Below are 20731 nucleotides of genomic sequence, written 5' to 3' on the forward strand. Positions count from 1 at the left end.
GGAATATGGGTTGCATTTCTAGCACCCCTGTTAAATGTTAATTTTTTGCTTACTAACATTATCATGGCATTCGCTAGACTGATAACTAAATATTTACGTATCCCATCTTTTTATTCCCAGTGCTAAAGGTGTCCGTATTACCATCTATTTTTATTCTCATCATCGTGATTACTATCGTCGTCAATTTGTCAGTTACTATTCGAAACTTTGTTGACTAATTCATAATTTTCAATAGCTGAATATGACTTAGAATCGAATTAGCATTTTAATTATTGGTGCAGGTACCATTATGATGATTGCTGTACACTTTTGTGTAACTATTAGACAATATGCAGAGAGTTGGGACCGGGCAATTGTGCTAAAGAGCTTCTGCATTCATGAACTATACGTATAAATACTCCAAATAAGAAAAATGAAAGTTCTCGAAACCTAATATCAAGGAATTACGAAAAGATTTTTTTTCAAGTTTAGATCAGGCAGGCCTTCTACCACAACGGTAGGTGCTAAAAAAGAAATGAGGGCCGGTGTGCACCTTTGAACTCTTGTCGACCCATGGGAGCAAATTTGAAAGACGTTAGCGCGCTCATTATTCGTAAAATTCCTTTTATCCTTGTGTGAGAACAAGAGACTATGTGAATGTTCGTCTTCGTATGTTTATTACGCCATTTTCTCTTCCGTCAAACCCATGCTTTTTTAAAGAGAACTAGAGTTCATCAAATCGCAGTTTACTGAACACTCCTCTAAGAAAAGCACTTTGTTTTTGATGCTATGGATCATCTGGGTTGCTATAGAAGCACAGAGAATAACGATCAGTTCCATTACGTTATCTAATTGTCTTTACTAGTATACACAGAATACTTATGTGTATGTAGCCGTGTAGTGTTTGTGTTTGTTTCCGCAGGTATTGGGTCTGTTCTCTAAAATAATTCATTAAAATGTTTCCCCAACTAAGTCTAACAAAAAGTAGGTTTCATTTGTGTCCGCTATGCAATTTTATATGTAAATATAAAGATATATTTGCTAGGCTCTTCGTATATTATTATCGATATATTATGCCAAATATATGTGAAAATCGTTAATAAATCTAAGACGGGATATGCCCTTTTGCCATACTTGTGTGAAGTACCTTCAAGCATAAAATATGACTCGCATGGTTCTTATAGCTATGGTTTGCTTGATCTGTACCATTGATATTTTTATGTTTGTATTTCATTGCTAATGCCTGATACTGCTTTTAGTCATAAATGAATGAAAATTGTGTTGAACAAGAAGTTTTCCCGTCATTGCCACAAGAATAATTTTTTTGACTTACCTCCAATGAGCAGAAGTGCGCACAGCAAAGCCAGTCTCATATTGGCGTTTGTTTTTTTTTCCTTTTTTTTCTGGAGTTAGTGTTACACAAGGTTCGATCACTTCTCGTTGACTCAGTGACGCTGCTGTCGGAGGACTGCCGTTAATCTCCTTCTCCCTTTCACTCGATAACACCTTCTGGCACTGCGGACCTCAAGAGACTTTCTCTTATATCCATCCGCCAATGCCGCTCGAGTTTCGGGTTCGTCATTTTAAACGTTTCTTTTTTTTCTCTCTCATTTCCGTAACTTTTACTATACGCCGCTCAGGACTTTTCCATTTCGCAATAATGGTGACTTGTTTTAGATGATTTCAAAGAAGTGATAAGAGAGGGTGCTTGGCCCGTTTCCTTCTATAACTAGACCGGTGGTCGATTTCCCCCGATTATTACGAAATCCGTTACTTAGCGCTGTGTGATAAACACTCCTAAAATAACAGAAAAAGGGTCATCTAGGGAAGGAAGTACCGTTAAAGGAAGTGACCATCGGATATCCGAATTTTCCTTCGAGATATACAGTGCAACTTATACGAAACAGAATTGAAAGTCAGCCCCTGCGGTCATCAACTTTGTTCAAAAGATGGGTCGCGTGCTCTGTGGGAAAAGGGACACTGGCCTCATTCGTGGCGTCGATGGGAGGGAAATGCGAAGTTTCTTTGTCCCGCCACCTGTTTCGCTGTTGTATGTATGTATGTATGTATGTATTATGTATGTATATATGTATATAAGTATGAATTGTAGACCAAGATTTTCAATTATTAATTAATTGATACTGAACAACGGGTGACACACACCACGGAGGATTTCAATAGTGCCTGGATATTGCACACACACACACATCATATATATTTATATATTTATATATATATATGTATATATATAGTATATATATAATATATATATATATATATATATATATACATATATATATATATATATATATATATCGAAGATGGGTAACGTTTTCAGTAAAATAAAAAGACAAGAAAATTATGAGTATATATACATGCGTATGTGGAAATGCGCAAAAGCGAGGACGCGCACACGCATATGCGCAAACAGAATCATACATATATATATATATATATATATATATATATATATATATATATATATATATATATATATTTGAACTGTGAAAAAATTTACTACGAATTTATTGATACATACTGCAGCACAGGATAACATTAAAATTCCAATCGTCATCATACATAAACAAACGCATACATGTGTGTAACACAATTATTAGTACTTTCCAAATATTTATAATGTATACAAAATGATACACGAGCATATGTATATATATATAATATAATAATCTATATATATATAGATATATATATATATATATTATATATATATATATATATATAGTGAGGTTTTATGGTATTTTCGTTGTTAAGAGTTTATAACAGCCTTGTGTGGCTTGTTTGTGTATTTTACCTGCCCTCCAGTTTTGTTTTGTTGGTCAGTGGTGATGTCTGACACTTGCTGTTTTTCAGTAGCAGTTAAGGTTAGCCCAGCAACGGAGCAACATAACATTAGCGTCAGGTGTTGGTTGCTTGTCAGTGACTGAAGACGGAGGGGATGCCTTCTTCAGCAGGGAGAAATGTCGAGTACAGCAGGTTATGGTTAAATATTGACAGCCGTACTTGTGGAGGATTACGTCCGTCAAATCCCTGAGAATGTGTTGGTGGTTTAACAGAGATCAAACATTACAGAGGAGACATTTTTCTGTAGCAACTATGCAGTTGTCGCATCGACTACGATGGCCGGTCGTCAAGTATTTGCAGATGTTGCAGTTTGCCTTCCTGAGTAGGAGTAGGACGATGTTACGGCTGAAGTCGATGGTCATCCTCGAGAACCTTTGACTGTGGTCTCAATATCTTTTATTTATGATGTTATTGATGGTATTTTTGAGTTAATGTTCCTCTGATCATTCAATTACATTTCAGTTTTTGATGAGCAGTGTATGGCTCATGTTCTCATGCTTTGTGTTTAGAGTTGGTAAAGTGTGGTAATAGCTTCTCCCGCTTTGCTCTTGGACCTTTTCATGGACTTTACAGTGAAAAAAACTTAAGATGGAAAAGATGGTTCAGATTGCAAGACTGACTGAAACTTGACAGTCTTGGAACATGCAGATAATGCTGTTGTAATATGCAAAACGCAAAAGATTTACAACGAGAAATGACACACGAGACGAATCGGGACAGGGATGAGATAACATTACCTGGAAAAGGTAAATGAGGCCGAGTCTTTCAAATATTTGGGAACAACGATATTCAATGCAAGTTCTCTTGAGCTTGGAATGTGTAAAATATTAAAAAAGGAAATCAAACTATAGCGGTCGAATGGATATAATATGTATTGTTGTACGGACATGAACTATGACAATTGAAACTAATCCAAAAGATTTGATTGACTTAGGGATACAGCTTTCAGAGGACTATCAGGGGTCAGGGCAGCAGCATAGAATGAGGAATCCTGCCGTGAGGGAAATTGCGTTCGGTTCTTGCGTAGATGAGACTGGTGCTGTGGTATGATGAAACACAGGAAAAGACATTGGTGGAGGAATTCGCGACGCTCGGAGTTGGAGTTTACTTGACTTCTAAATTGTTCTCATTCTGTATAAAAGTAACCTAGTCTCTGCGCTCCTCACTCAAGGTTTTGGTATATTCTCACATGATCTAATCCTCCTCTCAGGCTTTTCCTTCAAGTTAAGTATATAGCTTAGTTTAACCAGACCACTATGCTGATTAACAGCTCTCCTAGGGCTGGCCCCAAGGATTAGATATTTTCTCGTGGCTAAGAACCAATTGGTTACTTAGCAAAGGGACCGAGAGCTTATTGTGGAATCCGAACCACACCGAGAAAAGAATTTCCATCACCAGAAATAATTGAAAAGACAGTCTACATGAAAGTGACTTTAGAGTCTTAAATGATAAGCGCACGGTTAAACAATAAAAAGTGGAATCACTGGAAATCAAGAAGATGGAGCAATATGATAAAGAATCCGTACTTAGATAAAATACTTTAGAAGGAGACTATCAGTTTCCTACCCACATACATCCGGGTCGCAATCACTCACGTTAGCGAAGAAAAAACATCCAATGATACAAAAATAATTTATGGAGGCGCAAAGCGCTCTCTAAGAAGTCTAATAACATGAATCGATTTCAAGAGTTATGGAATCCAAATGAGATCAATTACACTTTCCTGGATCCTACTTTAAGGATAAACACACCTCAACCTCGGTGCTTACCCGGAACATTTTGAACTTCACATTCGAATTCCCTGTCATTTAGGAATTCCTTCTGAAGTAAATATTGCTTCCTTGTACAACAGTCACATTAGTGTTTGTAGAAGGGTTAAAAATACTTCGCGAAATATAGCATTCTTCTGTTCTACCCGAATACCTGTTTTTCAGCTTTCTGTAATAAAATATTCGAATAGCAAATCGATTTTAATGTTGGGCAATACAGTACGTTAGAAATCTCTCTTTTTTTTTTTTTTTTTTTTCATGAATATTGAAATAGTTCTCTCCCAATCTTTTTTTGTCTCTTTATCTCAATTCTTACTTGTTCACTTAAGAGCAAAGAAAATAAACAACCCAGCAATTTATATACAGACGTTATCTTATGCCTTAAAACCGATTTCCACTGAATTTATTCACATTATTACTTACAAAAACTATTAGAATCCAAATGCTTGTTTTTGTGTTACCAGTAATTTAGACCAACAACCAGCTTGTTGGTAAATATGCAAATGGGAGAGAGTTGGGCTGTCAGACTTCAATAAATATAGCAGAACTATAAAGCCAGTAATATATATATATATATATATATATATATATATATATATATATATATATATATATATATATATATATATATATATATATATATATATATATATATATATATATATATATATATATATATATATAAATATATATATATAAATATATATAATCTCTAGCGTACTGACAAAGAAAAATGGGAAGAAAATCTTTATCGTATTTTCTTCCCGAATGAATAGCGGGCTACGGCCTTCATTCAGTCTTCTTCTTCTCTTCATCTCTCCCTCCCTCAGGAAGATCCTAGGCCGAGCCTCGATTTATGGAAGAGAAATCCTGCTCAGATGAGGATCTCGAGAATGCATAAAATTGTTACTCATTTCCTCGGAGCTTGTTTATGGCTGAGTACGATGGGTGTGGCGATGGGAGCAGTGTTTAGAATGCCTGGTGAGGAAGGTCCAGCTGAACTGCCTGACTGGGAGGAGGAAAAGAATTCGCGGGAAAAGTCCGCGGTGAAATGGGGAGGAATCTAATTTAAAGAGCTGAATAGAAGGGATAACTCTAAAAGTGAATTACATTTGACACAAACACACACTCACACACACACACACACACACACACACACACACACACACACACACAGGCGGGTTCAAAATGAGAATAGGTTATCTCTCGCCAACTGAAAAATCGTCTCTGGGATATGAATGAACGCGATCGAAGGACAATGGAAGAACGGAATTACGAATTACGGCCGAATGTGGACTTGATGTAAAAATGATAAGGATATAATTTTCGATGCAAATTGTTTTGAAAACTTACATTCTTATTTCACTGAATTTGAAGGCTAATGAACAGATTTTTTCAGCTTTCATTAATTTAAATATTCTTTAATAGAAATGGATAAACTGCAGTGGTATCAATACATAAAATATCTGATTTTCATACAATGCGTTGTTTCTTAGGATTTTTAATTATGCGAATAAATATATCTATACCTTATTACATGTTAATTTCTGTCTGTCTGTTAGTTTCTCTCTCTCTCTCTCTCTCTCTCTCTCATACACAGTGGGTGGGCGTGAAACTATATTTGTATTTCTGAAGGAACTTTTGTTTAATGACAATATTTTCTAAGAAAAAAAAAGAAAAAAAGATTCCTAGTGACTGAGAGCATTGCTCTATTCTCTTCGAATTTTGTCTTTATGATTATGATGATGATGATGATGATGATGTTGCTAATTATTATTTCCAAAAGCAAATGGTGCCTCCCACCTAACAAGGCCTGGGAAAGTCTTGAATAAAGAAAGGAATTTAGGGATGGCTAAGGGACTATCTCGTGAGACAGGTAACGAGCAGTTATTTTGCGTACTCCAGCGAGCTTAATGGGAAACGAGTGTTCGTTGTCTCTCGTGACCTTAGATGGACATAACCCAGGATCCCAGTTGCATATATTTACTGCTGGGACGCAGTGCTTGCTTGTTCGTTACTCACACACACAGAGAGAGAGAGAGAGAGAGAGAGAGAGAGAGAGAGAGAGAGAGAGAGAGAGAGAGAGAGAGAGAGAGTTGTTTTATATTTTCGTCATGTGTCATGGCTCTCTGAAATTGAGAATTCTTAGAAAAACTTTAAAATCACACTTCCTACAGATGGGCAAATCTCCTATAGCGATTGCTGTTAACATGAAAACTGGTGATGGATGGATCTAGTTCGTTGGTGCAGTTATAGCCAGTGTATTGCCAATCATCATCTAAGATATTCGAGACTGATAGTTCAGATCATATTTCAATCAGTACCATCACCTGGACAATAAAGGTTTATACAGACCTGGCGCTTATATAAATCCTCGTTGTACAATAACAGCCACAGTTTTATTTAAATGACCTTCTAGTACTCGAAGTTTTACTATAAAAAAATTCCACAGCATGATGAAAGTAGATCACCGCTAGTTGTTTAAACTGTTTTATCCTGTGTTGCATTATGTAACCAAACGGTTGATGCCAACAGGAATTTCTTTAAAACTGGAAAAAGAATTAATTGAAACTCCTTAAATATGACCCACCTGCAGATATAGGAAAAGTAGTTCTTAACGGGGGGATGACCTCATCAGCTGGTTGGTGTTATGTTTCAACCTTTTATTAGTCTTGTCCATATTTTTCCTTCGTAAAAATAAATTCAGTTCTATATGCATTTATAAGTAAGATTTGTCACCTTACCTGCAATTTGTTCTGCATTAATATTGTGTATCTTTCCAATATAACTTTTTTGATCTGCTCACCCTTCCCCCTTTCTAGTAAATAACGAATAGGTCAGTAGTTCCTGATAACATCTTCATGACCGTTCCTGAACTCCTTTCTGGCTGAAGTACTCCGAAACATGTTCGAAGATTCTGGTCTTTCGAAAATCTTTCCTCGTCCTTCAAAGAAATGAGCATTTGCCAGAAAGCCTCCAGCCATTGGGTCTTAAATTCCATATGGTGATAAAGTCAAATGGATACGACAAATGCAGTCTGACCAGTATCCACTCCCCAACATAGCAGACATTACCTACCATCTCCACATGACAAGAATCTTTTCCAAGTTCGACTTGATAAAGGGATGGTTCCAACTTATCTACCTTGAGCCTCTGTAACTCAGGAGCTACACTCTAAAGGCTGGTGGATGACAGTCTCGGTGACTTCCCCTTCTGCATCTGCTATGTCGTCGAAATTTTCAGCTTCTCTACTCTGCTATGATGGTAGCACGTTCTGACACATGTGCTATCAGGGTACCATGTCAAATTCCTGGGTCAGCAAGCCTCAGCAGGCAGTGTTCACTCCTGCCCTCCAATTTTTCAACTGTCAGGAAATACCCTACTCCAACCACATTAAAGGCCTCAAGGAATCCACTGATTCACGCTGAACATCACACAAATCATGTGCTGCCTAAGAGCCTAAGAGGAAAAACCAGTATCATAACCTGCAGTACTACTCAACAATACACCTTCAAGGTCAGTAAGGACATACTAGCTGACACCACCACTCTGGCATGCCAAATTCCTCAGTCCAAACTCATACTAACCACACAAAACGGTATGTTCCCACAGGCATTGCAACTGAACAGTCACTGTCTTATTTACTTGAAAAGTAAACCCAGGTGAGAGAAGTACAGCACAGCACCTTCATCAGGGAACTTCACATGATACACCTATGCACTCAGGTACCTATTTGAGGGTATTTCTTTCTACCATCCTCATGGAAAACCAACCACCCATAAATCATAAATCTCTTATCATAAATCCATCTGCATATTCTTCCTGCCAATACTACCAGCTCTTGATCGTCACAGAATCTTGGTGAATCACATGACATATCCTAGCAGGAAAACCAAGTAGGAGATGCACTATCCAGAAAAGAAATCAGTGGAGTCCAGCTATGGATATAGTATAATGAGCTCAGCAATGCCCAATTCTTAGGCCCCAAAACCAGAGTATCTCGATCAAAAATTGGCAACATACGGCTTAACATTCTCTACATGACCAACAAAGGCTGCCCTCACCCCCTGTACTGGATGCTCTTCAGAGAAATGTATCTGACCTCATCCTCAGACATTTCCACCCCTCTGGTAGGACAACAATGAAATGGGTGACACAAAAGTTAATTTAGTACAAAACCAAAAGGGCTGTAAAAACTTGAACCACACATTATCTCTAGTGTCAAACAAGCAACACAGTCAACCACGTGGAATCTGATATCAATGAACTTCCACGATCCCAAAGTCATAATCACCTGCGTGCCAACATAGTGGGGCTCCTGCCCGTATCTGATGGCTCCAAATACATCTTCACAACTAATGAACTCTGCACATGAGGACCAGAAACAATTCCAATATCATTTTCTGAAACAAACTCACACCTGTAGTTAGGCCTTTCTCAACAGCTGGTCACCTTCATTGGCATATTTGACAATATACTCTCCGGTCAAGGAACAACCTTCATTTCTGAGATGTAGACCTCCGTAGACAAATTGATGGAGTTAAGGATGTTGCCAATGACATGGCCAAAAGAACTCACCAACTCCCCAAGGCTGTCCTTATTACCAGATACAGCAGCCTAGACTGGAAGTCACAACTGTCCTGGGTCCTCCTTGGCCTTCTCACGGCTCTGGAGGAAGGAATGTGTGGTTCTCGTGCCGAGATAGCATCCAGTAAAACACTGTTCCAGGCAAGTCTTCCCCTGCCCTTCCACAAAGATCAAATTTAACCTGAACAAAGCTCTCAAGACTTCTCTGGGTCATTAGAAGAAGAGACTGCCCTTATGTACACACCTACAAGGACATAAAGAAGCAGTAATCATATGCAACTTTGGTTTCCTACACTATGATGTCCACAAGCCTCCACTAACAACCCCATACACTCGAGATCCTATTCCATGTACTATAGGACATGATATCTACTGAAAGAAAAGTCTGCTTACAAGTTCGGATGTCAAGACTGATCTTTTCTAAAAATTATATGTAACAAAGTTATCTCTTTTCAGTAGAATACTGAGAAGCATAATACGTTGTAAGTAGTCGTTTCTTGGAATACACATAAACATGCTACACAGAAAACAGAAAATGTGTGTTTTATGTTTTACCTCCGTATATCAAGCATTTATGGAAAAATGGTTATGGAAAATATTCTGTTGTATTTGGGTGGATCGAGCCTTCTGTACTCTTAGGACTATGGAATTAAAATTGAGGTAGCATGTAAAGAAGCTTTATTTTTTTCTTTGTTGATATCGGATAACATTCCTACTGCTAAATATTTGAAGATAGTTCTACCATTCCATTTAATATGCCTTGTCTAGAATTTTAAATATGAGTTTCACTTTTTATCGAGTGGGTACCATGCGAAGCTCTCTCCTCTGAAAATGTTCTTATGAACCCTTAAGTGCAACTTACGGTACAAAACCTTATACGGGACTCTATTCAGTAAAAAGAGTTTGAGTTTTTGTTATGAGTTAATTCCTCAAACAGGTTGTTCCTGGCTGGAAAGTGGCCCCTTGACCGCGGCTGCATTAGGAAAAATCAGACATCACGATTGTTACTAACAGTGCAAATTCTCTCTCTCTCTCTCTCTCTCTCTCTCTCTCTCTCTCTCTCTCTCTCTCTCTCTCTCTCTCTCTCGTTAAGATACTACATAATCACAGTTATTTTTGAACTTTAAAAGCCAAGGCCTAAAAGGATAATCTTGATTGTAGGTGGTCTACCCATGGTACTTCCTCTCTCCCATGTCCACAAGCAGTCTTGCTTTCCCACAAACTCTTGAGGTTTCGGTTAACCAACAGTTGATGAAGCTGATCCTCTTATTGTTAGGAATAAACATTTTTGCTTAAAGTGGTGTGAAACTGAGACATATGCGTGTTCAATAAGTCAAGGATAGACGGCAAGATAGGTCTGTTGAGCGTAAATGAATTTTTGTCGAGTACCTGTTCCTGTTATCACAAATAAGAAACTAAGGCATCAGCATTTGCCATCTTCTTTCAAGAGACGTCAGTATTTATAAAACCTAGATTGATGATGAATTAGTGCCTAGCATTGACGACCTGCATGCATGCAGATATCACTTTGCAAGACAACTCAAAATCAAATTTCTTAAGAATGCCATTCCTCCGCTAGGCTTTCGTTTCTTGGAGGGATGGCTTGCAGGGATATGCGCGTCAAATAATATACTAATTCAAGGTCTTTTCAGTGTATTGATCACATAACTACCTTTTATGTTCACAAGTTGGATGATAATACTGAGGTATTGAAAATAGTTTTTGGGGAGCGTTGTAGAGTTATTGAATACTGTTGAAAGGAAAAGTTAATTGGAAATCCACTGCAAGCATGCTCACAGGTTTGGATAGGAACCATTAAGTAATGTAAACCAAGATTAGTACTTGATAATGACTGACAAAATTATAGATAAAAAAAGCGAATGTCAGCAACTTTCCTTCTATCTTTTGGCATCAATGAATCCTCATAGACTTTCCTTTTCTTATGCAATCTTGTATTCAAATCGCCATAAAAAGAAAATGGCTTTTTGTAGTTGCATTCTGGTGACTGTTCGGACTGAAAATCAATTTTCCTTTTATTCTCAACCCTTTTGTGGAGTTCAGTACTTCGAACACTATCAAAGCTAATTTGCGTACTGTTTGCGGCAGAGAAAAGTGAATAATAGTAAGAAGCGGAGTTTATAAGACTATTTTCATCCTGTATCTTATTCTTCTGTTGTCTCCTAAAATGATATATGTGAATTAAGAAATTTACTCAGTCTCACTCATATTACTGGTAAAAATAATGGTTAGATGCCCCAGTCATATCTTGTTTATATGTGCGATGATTTTATGTGCTTATTCGAAGTAGTGTTTTGGAGGCCGTTGCTTATTCCCTCCCCATTGAAAGGATCTGCCAGCTTCCTCACAGTCGGTTGAGCTTCTTTCGGCTTCACTGAAGGTTCACATCTTTATTCATGAGTGATTAGTTGCTAATGGCGCTGCTCTTCTTTGTTGCTGGGCTATACGCAGACGAACACGCATTAGAGTTTACATACTGTAAATTCTCAGTCAACAATCTTGATTGTTTTTGTCATCCTCTTCTTCAACTCTTGGCCATTCTTAATATCCTGTGCTTCGTTCAGGGGACGCATCTGCCATCACTGAAGGGAATATAGATGCAGTCTTCATTTTCTGTGTTAGATAGAATAAGATTAAATACTAATCTAAGTAAATGTGACTGTATGAAGTATTTACTATGGACGTTTATTTACGTTTATAGAGGCTACACCTAGGAAATATGAATAGCATCGGTAAATGGTAGAACACTTATGTCTTGAATCCTGATATTTTTGCTTTAGCGTCCCTCTGATGAAACAGGTGAAAAAATCACGACGAAATCTTGTATTTATCTCCTAAATATCACTAAATTCATTCTAAAGCTTCGCACAAAGTGCAATAACGGGAAGAAAGCAAAGCGCCGTATTAGGCCAAGTCCCTGAAGACAATCCTCAATAATTTTTTAATCAACTGGACAGCAGCTGTACGAACTGCAACTCTTTTTAACAGTTACGAATTACGATACCCACTCAGTTCACACAGATATTAAGGTAAATAGCCTCCAGTGCAGCCTTTCATCAACAAATACGAACATTTCGCTAAATTTATTGTAGTTCCTTAAGGAGTTTGGCAATACCGTTCCAATATTGAGGAAATCTTACCGTTTATATATATTATATATATATATATATATATATATATATATATATATATATATATATATATATATATATATAATTAATTTGGGTGTGTGCGTGTGTACTTATATGGGGTTGCGTAATTGTGTACAGTAATTGTGTAAGTTCACGTAAACAGTTTGGTTAACTTCTTGGGGGGAAATTTCGGGAACAAGTTGTTTCAAAACAATTGAGATTCTTTTTTTTTCGAAGGAGTATGATTGTCTTTTCTATCCCTTAAAAACTGGATTCTTACAGCTAAGAGGTCCCACTTTCATGTTTATTGTTATTTTAAGAATAGTCTTGTAATACTCTATTTTGCTAACTATCTATAGCTATTAAATAACTGGCCTGTTCAAAGGTAATTTCAGGCTAACGGAAGAAACTTATGTAATAAAAAATTAATGAACATTCTTTTTAATGATTTACGATTCAGTAAGGGTAAAAAAACTGAATTCCTGAACAACAGAGGTGGTCGACCTAAGCTGGAAGTGTTTCCCTGTCGGAATTTATGGGAGTGGAAAGATGGTCATTACGGATGGGTAGCAATCATCCGAGAATACTGGAGTCCAGATAGAGAGAGTGGATGTGGACAGCTTGTTTTTGCCATAGTGACTTGAATATTTTCAGGTAGGAACTCATTTTCTCTTTGGATCCGCTATGACTTTTTTTTTTCTTTTTTTTTGCTGTTTCCTTATATATTCGAAACATCTTTTATCATAATCGTTTCTAAACAATATTATCGGAAGAATGTTTTCAAAATGAGTAGCAAGAATAACTTTTTATTTTCCCAAGCTACAGGAGTTAAGGATACTTCAAACATCAGGTTAACCTCTTATTGGAGTAATTATCTCTGTCGTCTTTTCTCCTTCAACACCTTACTCCCATCCTCCTACCAGGGTATACCTTGCTCCTCCCGCCCGCCCCTCCTCCACCGCCTTGGGACAAGGCCCCTTCTTGGCGCAAAGCCGGCTTATATAAATCAACTAACAACTTTGATGGTTGAATACAATCCTTGCTGAAAGCCAGTCTCGCTTAGTGACTGTTTAGATGTCATGGGAGTTCAGAAGTAAGGACCTGTCTCCAAGATTTGCGGTGGAGAGTAAGTTTGGAACAATTCTCCCGATTAGGTCTACGCTTGGAATTCGGTTTGAAAACAAGTCTTCTTATATCTTTGAGTGTTGCATGTTGAAGCGTCTGAGGTACAGACAGATATGCATTATATATGAAATTCCTTTAGTCATGTAGGACAAATAATGAGGCATTTTGTGCGAGTTCTTGAAAGAGAGATAAGACATGTTACTCAGTTGATCGATTTATCATATACAAGAGGAAGGAATTTAGGAAAGATATGCCTAGTATGCAGTTGTAGAATTTTGTTTGATCCTTAAGGCCTTTCCATTCTAGGTAACATTGTTCACAAACGGTTTCAAACTTTGTTGGCAAGCAATTTGCAAACAGTGTTTCCTAGTGTGGACAGGCCTGAAGAAACCACTTTGTACTTACTATGATCCTATCTCTAGTTTATTTCGAATTAAGACGTCTCAAAAACGCCAGATGTCAGGTCGGATTTTACATTCTTTTTTAGCTTAGACAACGAAATTTCTAATGGATGTCACATTTTGACAAAGATTGGTGCTAGTCTTGATAAGTACCCGGCTGCAAGCTATCCATTTTAAACTATATCTCCTCATTGGACGTGTGGGTAACGTGCTCGCTTACCGATTCGGTAGTCTCGAGCTCGATTTGCTCTGCCAACGTGGAACCAGAGGTGGTATTGACATGATTAAACTTCGATGCATGGCAAAAAAACCGGGGTTGGTGCAATAATAGCATACATCTCATGAATTTGCGACCAGCTCCTCTTCCTTTGGAGTTCATGAGTACAGATTTTTAGGAAGCCTGCTTTACGAGTTTCCCCCATCAGCTATATAAAATCAAATAAACAACCACAGAAGTAAGAAGGAAAACATAATTAGCCATTTTTGAATTCACAAATGACCCCATAAAGATGAAGGGAAACTTAATGTGAATTTCTAATTAGATACGCGCATATTTTTAAGACATCTCATTGTCAAAATATGATCATGGAAGCCCAATAAGAGGCGAACATCTAATTCCCAAATACATGTCGTGTAAATAGATATCCAACAATGATTATTTCTCGAAAACTTATCAAAAGAATCAAATAACTAAATGGGGAGGCACAATTCATCAAAAGATTTGCTGACTACAGGTTCTCAGATGTGAGCTCAGTAATGAGATAAATAAAATAGTGTTCCTAGACTATAGCCGCGATTACAAAAATAGCTGGTAAGGTTATATTGAGTGACGAATATTTCGATATTGCCAGCTGATGAAAATAGTGAATTTACTGTGGCTCTCGCAACAGGAACAAAATATAACTCAATTATATTTTTTCACTGATAAGTATTTGGCAACAGGTGGCAGGGGTTATAGGTGGGGGGGGGGGGGCTGTGTGGTTAGGGGCTCCTGATCAGGAGGTGCCCTTCCTTTTCGTAACTAAGATTTTGGGAAGAGGTGGCAAATCTTATGACCTGCACCAAAAAACCACCAAGGTTTATTTGTTGACCTGAACCTGGCACTATTTGACGGTCAAACATTCACGCACTGACCAAGCGTAGACTTGCTTAATGAACACCGCTGATCCGTAAAACGAAAGTTTTAGCTGTTAACGATGGATGAAATCAAAGTTATTGTAGCTGATTAGGATAATACGAGTACTACTTGAGATTATGATGATCGTGTTGTGACTTAATTAAAGAATTAAACTGTGACTGTTCATTGTTGTTATTAACTAATATAAGACCTTTCTATTTCTAGAATAGTTATGTGTTAGTGTAAAAAGACAGTCCTTAACAACTCCATTTCGTATGTTTCACAGAATGCTTAACTGTGCATTCGCAGCTGTCGGAATCTAACCCTCCATTGTTTTATTTACTGTAAGCGTTGACCTGTGATCAAACATTCGGATAGCATTTTTTTTTTTTTTTTTTAGCAGTATTACGTTAGTGGAATGTTGCCCGACGAATAAAGGAAACTTGGAGCGGTATCTCATTGCCCAAGATTCTGGTCCCTTCCTGTTTACCATATTTCACAAGGAGAACTCTGGCCGTCCTGTTGGCCCTGATGTTGTTTTGGGTAATAAGACGGGAGAGGAAATGACGCTGTTCATTTGTGCGTATTCCAAACTCGTACTTCTTGCCTTCCGTTGAATGGCGGCGGCAGGTTCTGGTTTTCTTGTCCGTGAAGTGTTGATGTTGCCATAGGTAAATCAGCACCATGAAAAATGTATTTCTTTAATTTTCGTAATTAGATAACATGTGTGTGTGGATTTAAAAAAACTGATGAAGCGAACATTAGTTACGTTGGTCACATTTGGTGTAAGGAACGTTCTGTCTGACATGACGCGAAATCACCTTCACATGATGTTTACAAAAACATATACAAATTTACAAATATATATATATATATATATATATATATATATATATATATATATTATATATGTATGTATGTATGTTATGTATGTTTGTATGTATGTATGTGTGTGTGCGTAAGTAAATACTTGAAGCAGATTGTAAATTTCTTAAATGTTCTTATTGCAATCATAAAATTCTTGAAACAATTATGGCAAAAAATCTTAAATGAGTTGTAAGTACAGTATCTGTTGCTCTTGTAGATGTTTTTTTGTCGGTGATACTGAAACAAATGGGATCAGGAATAAATAATTTGTTTGTACTTACTTTCATGCTTTAGCATGGAAGTGGGTACAGATGAACAGGTTAGAGGCAGTTAATTAGATTAAGCTGAAATACTTAGGCTAGGGTAAGTTAGGTTTGTTACTGTGGGGCCGGAAATACTTTCTGTCGAAATCTTGGGCCGAAATAACGGATGTTTAAGACAGTCGACACGCACGTGAAACAAGCAAAGTTTTGGAATCAATGAAAATGGAAACAGAAAGATTTCACAAGCCTGGTGGTAGAGGGAAAAAACGCTAACCAAACCGAACACTTAGAGGAGTCCTGATCTTTGCAAGATAAAAGTGAGAGGTGGTCACCATGTTACAAGATAATGTAAACTCAGTACTCATAGACAAGATAAAAGCCAACATTAAGATCGAAAGAAATATTATTATCATTACTATTTTTTTTTAAGTGAAATGGAGCCAGGCGGGAGTCAAATATAAAGAAAGAATGATAAAATTAAATGTTTGAATAGCTATAGAAAACAAAAGACAAAAAACTAGATATTTTTGCATGGAAACACAGTAATTGAGATATTAGCCATGACAGTTATGCCAAAGACATGGTGCACTGAAGACGTATCACAGCGCGAAGAACAAGGGGAACAGCATCGTATCAATAACACTTGTCAGAAAAACTGTTCCACATTTATATTGACGGTGAATGAAGAGAAGGTAACAGCAGGACACCTCAAGAAGAATAATTATATATAGATTATATATATATATATAATATATATATATATATATATATATATATCTATATATATATATATATATATATATTTCTGACTCACTACGGGACCGAAGCCGGTCTTACGAGTGAGAGTCCAGGGCTATGGTGATTCGGGCACACCGTAAAAGGAATTGAAACCTAGGGTTTTCCCGGGCAGGCAACTAAGGCTAACATCCCAGCGAATTTTACCCAACTCAGGTCCAACTTCTTTTATGACCTTTGTGCCGGAATTGCTAATGCCCTCGACTCTCTCGGTGTCAATTACCCAGATGTTGTGACACCAGATTTAATAGACACACACAAACCCCATGACTCTCACTCGAAAGGCCGGGGTGGTTCAGTCCCTTGGTGAGTCAGAAATGTATTATTCCTGTGAAGCACGTTCCCATGTGTTCAATTCCATATACATATATATACTGTATATATAGTATATATATATATATATATATATATATATATATATATATATTATATATATATATATATATATATATATATATATATATATATATATAACCATCCACGCGCACAACACATATGGTATGTGTGTATGTGCGTGTACTGAGTAATTTGTTTATTTTGTTTTCCTTTTATGATGAAATTTAAGTGCTTACGTCATGAATGTCTGCACGTATCGATTAAATCATTTCCTTGATTCGTCAGCTGATAATTTAATCTAACATGCTCCGTTTTATTACAGTGCATGATGCAATTCTCCCCGGTTCTAGAAGTGTCAAGAGGAAATACTTACGAGCCCACAATTTCTTGATCTTAGCGAGTATATTGCTTCACACTAATACGCAGCGTGATGGTAGCAAGTCTAATTCTCAACTGGACGCCTCTTATTCTAATCTCAAAATGTACGAGGAGGTAGCAACCCCTAAATTCTAACACACAAATTGACCTAAGTGGTGAAATGTGTACCTGGTTCACAGGTAACTGTTGTGGGTCGATCTACGATGGAAAAAGCAAGAAAGCAGAGAAGGAAACTGCTTCGTCAAAAATATATAATTTTCCCTAGCTTTAGAATCCAGATTTGGACGAGTTTATTCTTGCCTGCTTGCTTACCAAAATGGCAGTATCAGAAAGCTGATTCCAAGGCTTGTTTTCATTTTCGTAGGTGATTACAACGCTCATCACACTGAATGGCTGTGCTCAGTTACTGACACAGATAATCATGGTGTTGCTGCTTCAGATTTTTCCACTATTTCTGGTTGTATGCAATTTATGAACCCACGCAACAATCTGGCAAGTCTCGGCCTTGTATTCACAGATGTTAGACGATTCTATCGTATGGAGTAGGTTTGCTGGTGTGCTCATCTGATCATATTCTGATTAAGGATAATGTGGAGATTGATCAGGTCATTACCAATGTTAGTTTTTCCAGGTTTCTATACTTGAAATCAACTACTATTTGGAATGGTAGTCAGCATAATTATGTGGAGCTCAGTTCGAACAATATTTATAGAACTGGATATTACCGAGTGTTTAAAAGATCATCTTAGGACTATTATTGACAGGAGAATTATTTCTAAAATCCTCAAATTTTGCCTTAAAGATAAGCTGCGTGTAAGTTTGCCAACCATGGAAAACAAGAAGCTTGTCATTTATGGAGGAACAATTGATTGGACACTTTGTGGCGTAATTTGACTGACCTCAGTAGTCAAGCTCAGTGGTCTATGAAAGAGGTGAAACAGCTTATAATGAGGAGGGAGATTTTGCTCTCCTGTGGTGGCAACCAAAAATGGTGGTCTATCCTTAAGTCATCACTCTCTGGAGCTGATTCTAGTATGCCTTCCCTTATGGGAGCTACTCTAACAGCTGTATATTACCTTAAACAGAAGGCTGAACTTTTGGCTCAAGCCTTTGTGAGCAAATATATAGTGTGACAATCTTTGGTGTTGCTTCAATCATGCTTTCCAGAGCCTAAGTTGTCCTTAATGGCTTCCAGATCTTGAGACGTCAAAACTTTGTTTATAGGGCTTGGCAGTAATAGTGGCATAGACCATACTGAGATATTACTCAACTTTTTGTTAAAAGACTGCTGATATCATTACTCCTAAGAGTATTACTGTTTTCCAAAAGTTAGCTGGGCATTACCTTAGGGACAAATTCCATCTAAGGATTTTGAGAAGCTGTTCTCTACGAGTCTTTGTAGGATATTGAAGATAATAACCTGCTACCAGCATTGCAGTTTAGGTTCTATAAAGGCTTCAGTACTTGTGGTGCACTCTGGTTGATATGTATCATCGTGCAAAGTGCTCCATATGAGGGTGCAGGGATCAGTTTAGATTTTGGTGCAGCCTTTGCCCGAGCGAATCATAAAACCTTATCTACACGCTAAGATTAGTAGGAGTAAGTGTGTCTTTTATTAACATTTTAAACTATTTTTTTTCAAGTGGAAGAACTAAAAAGTTCGGTGTTGATGGCTAGTCCTAGTACTGTCATTGCAGGTGTTCCTCAAGACAGTGTACTTGGCCTTTGCTATTTATTTTTTACTACAGCGTTGGCATGATCAGGAGAACAAACTGATTGCATAGAACATTGATGCTGGACATCTAGTTGTTGTCCCTTCTCTGCATCTTAGATCTGTTTTTTTTTTTTTTTTTTTTTTTTAGAATCTTTGAATGGAGCTCCGGCAGGTACTTGTGAGAGAAGTAAGTTTTTGGGCATAAAGCTTAGCCCCTCTAAAACTAAAAGTACTATAGCTGATTCAAAACTTGGTAGTTAAGTAGCTACCTAATAGGCTAGTATATAATTATTTATGCAAAATATGTTTAATTTAGACCTTTGCGTCCTGATTTACATAGAAACAATATGTTTTAAATGTTAGTAACTCTTCGAGGATAAGAAATTGACTTTTGTGAAGCATACACATAAAATTGCTTTCTCTTTTTCTCAAAAATGTTATCTTGTGGATTTTTTTTAATGATTCGTATGAACTTTTGTATTTGAGTTTTTTAACCCTTTTGGAATACTGTTCTTCAATTTGGTCTTTGAATGCTGAATTTCATCTCAAGCTCTTGGATGGAGTTATATCGTTAACCGAGTTTATTTGTCCCATAGGCATAGTTATAAAAGGAGTTCATGAAGCGTGTTGCACAAAATGTACTACAACAACAAACAAACATTGTACTCTTCTTCACACAACCTAGCTGTTTTAACTCGGAAGACTAGGCAGGCTGCTGCCGTTAACAGTGGGTTATTTTCTAGTATAATACTGATCAGTTTGCTAAGATTTTAACTTCGGCTTAGGCTAAAATGTGGATCTTTTTTTTTAGTGCAATTGTGTAGTCTTCCAGGCCTCTTGTGACGTTTCCTGATTTTAGGTGTATCGGTTTTACTTTCTATTCCCTCATATATAATCATTTATCGTCTCTTTCTTTAAGTTGTCCGCTTCTGCGGGATGATTTTCGTATGGAGTCCTCTTGGGTTTATGGTTTACTGACTGTCCATAAGGGATTTCAGCTCAAGATTTAAATAATGACAAAAAGAATGATACACAGACAAAAGTGTTTAAGTTTTGACCTTTAAACTGAACTCTGACCTTAGAAGTAGGTCTAAATTAAACATATCTTGCATAAATAATTATATACTAGCCTATTAGGTAGCTACTTAACTACCAAGTATTGTCAGAGAATTGTAATTATCCTTGGACGCTCCCATGAAAAAAAAAAAAAAAAAACACACATTAAAACTAGATTTAGTATTCTGGATCAAATACTGGAAGTATGCATCAAGGTTCTAAACTGAAGAGGCAACATCAATTTTTATCTGGATATCTCGGCATGCGAATTTCTAGGAATTATCGAATTTTAGTTAGTAACAGTATGCAACTGTTTTACGTACAATTTAGTTT

The 20731-nt window shown here is 37.1% G+C and overlaps 1 protein-coding gene across 1 annotated transcript in view; it reads right to left on the bottom strand.

Annotated features, from left to right (window-relative positions):
- The window catches only part of LOC135217441 (trypsin-1-like), a 37623-nt gene extending 36120 nt beyond the window's left edge, over positions 1–1503 (bottom strand). Inside the window, exon 1 of the mRNA XM_064253311.1 lies at positions 1313–1503. Within this exon, the coding sequence (XP_064109381.1) occupies positions 1313–1352 (40 nt within the window). The 5' untranslated portion in view covers positions 1353–1503. The remainder of the gene's footprint in view (positions 1–1312) is intronic.
- Between the last annotated feature and the right edge of the window lie 19228 nt (positions 1504–20731).

This window comes from Macrobrachium nipponense, chromosome 7 (assembly GCF_015104395.2).
Source record: "Macrobrachium nipponense isolate FS-2020 chromosome 7, ASM1510439v2, whole genome shotgun sequence".
In the NCBI taxonomy this organism is placed as follows: Eukaryota; Metazoa; Arthropoda; class Malacostraca; order Decapoda; family Palaemonidae; genus Macrobrachium; species Macrobrachium nipponense.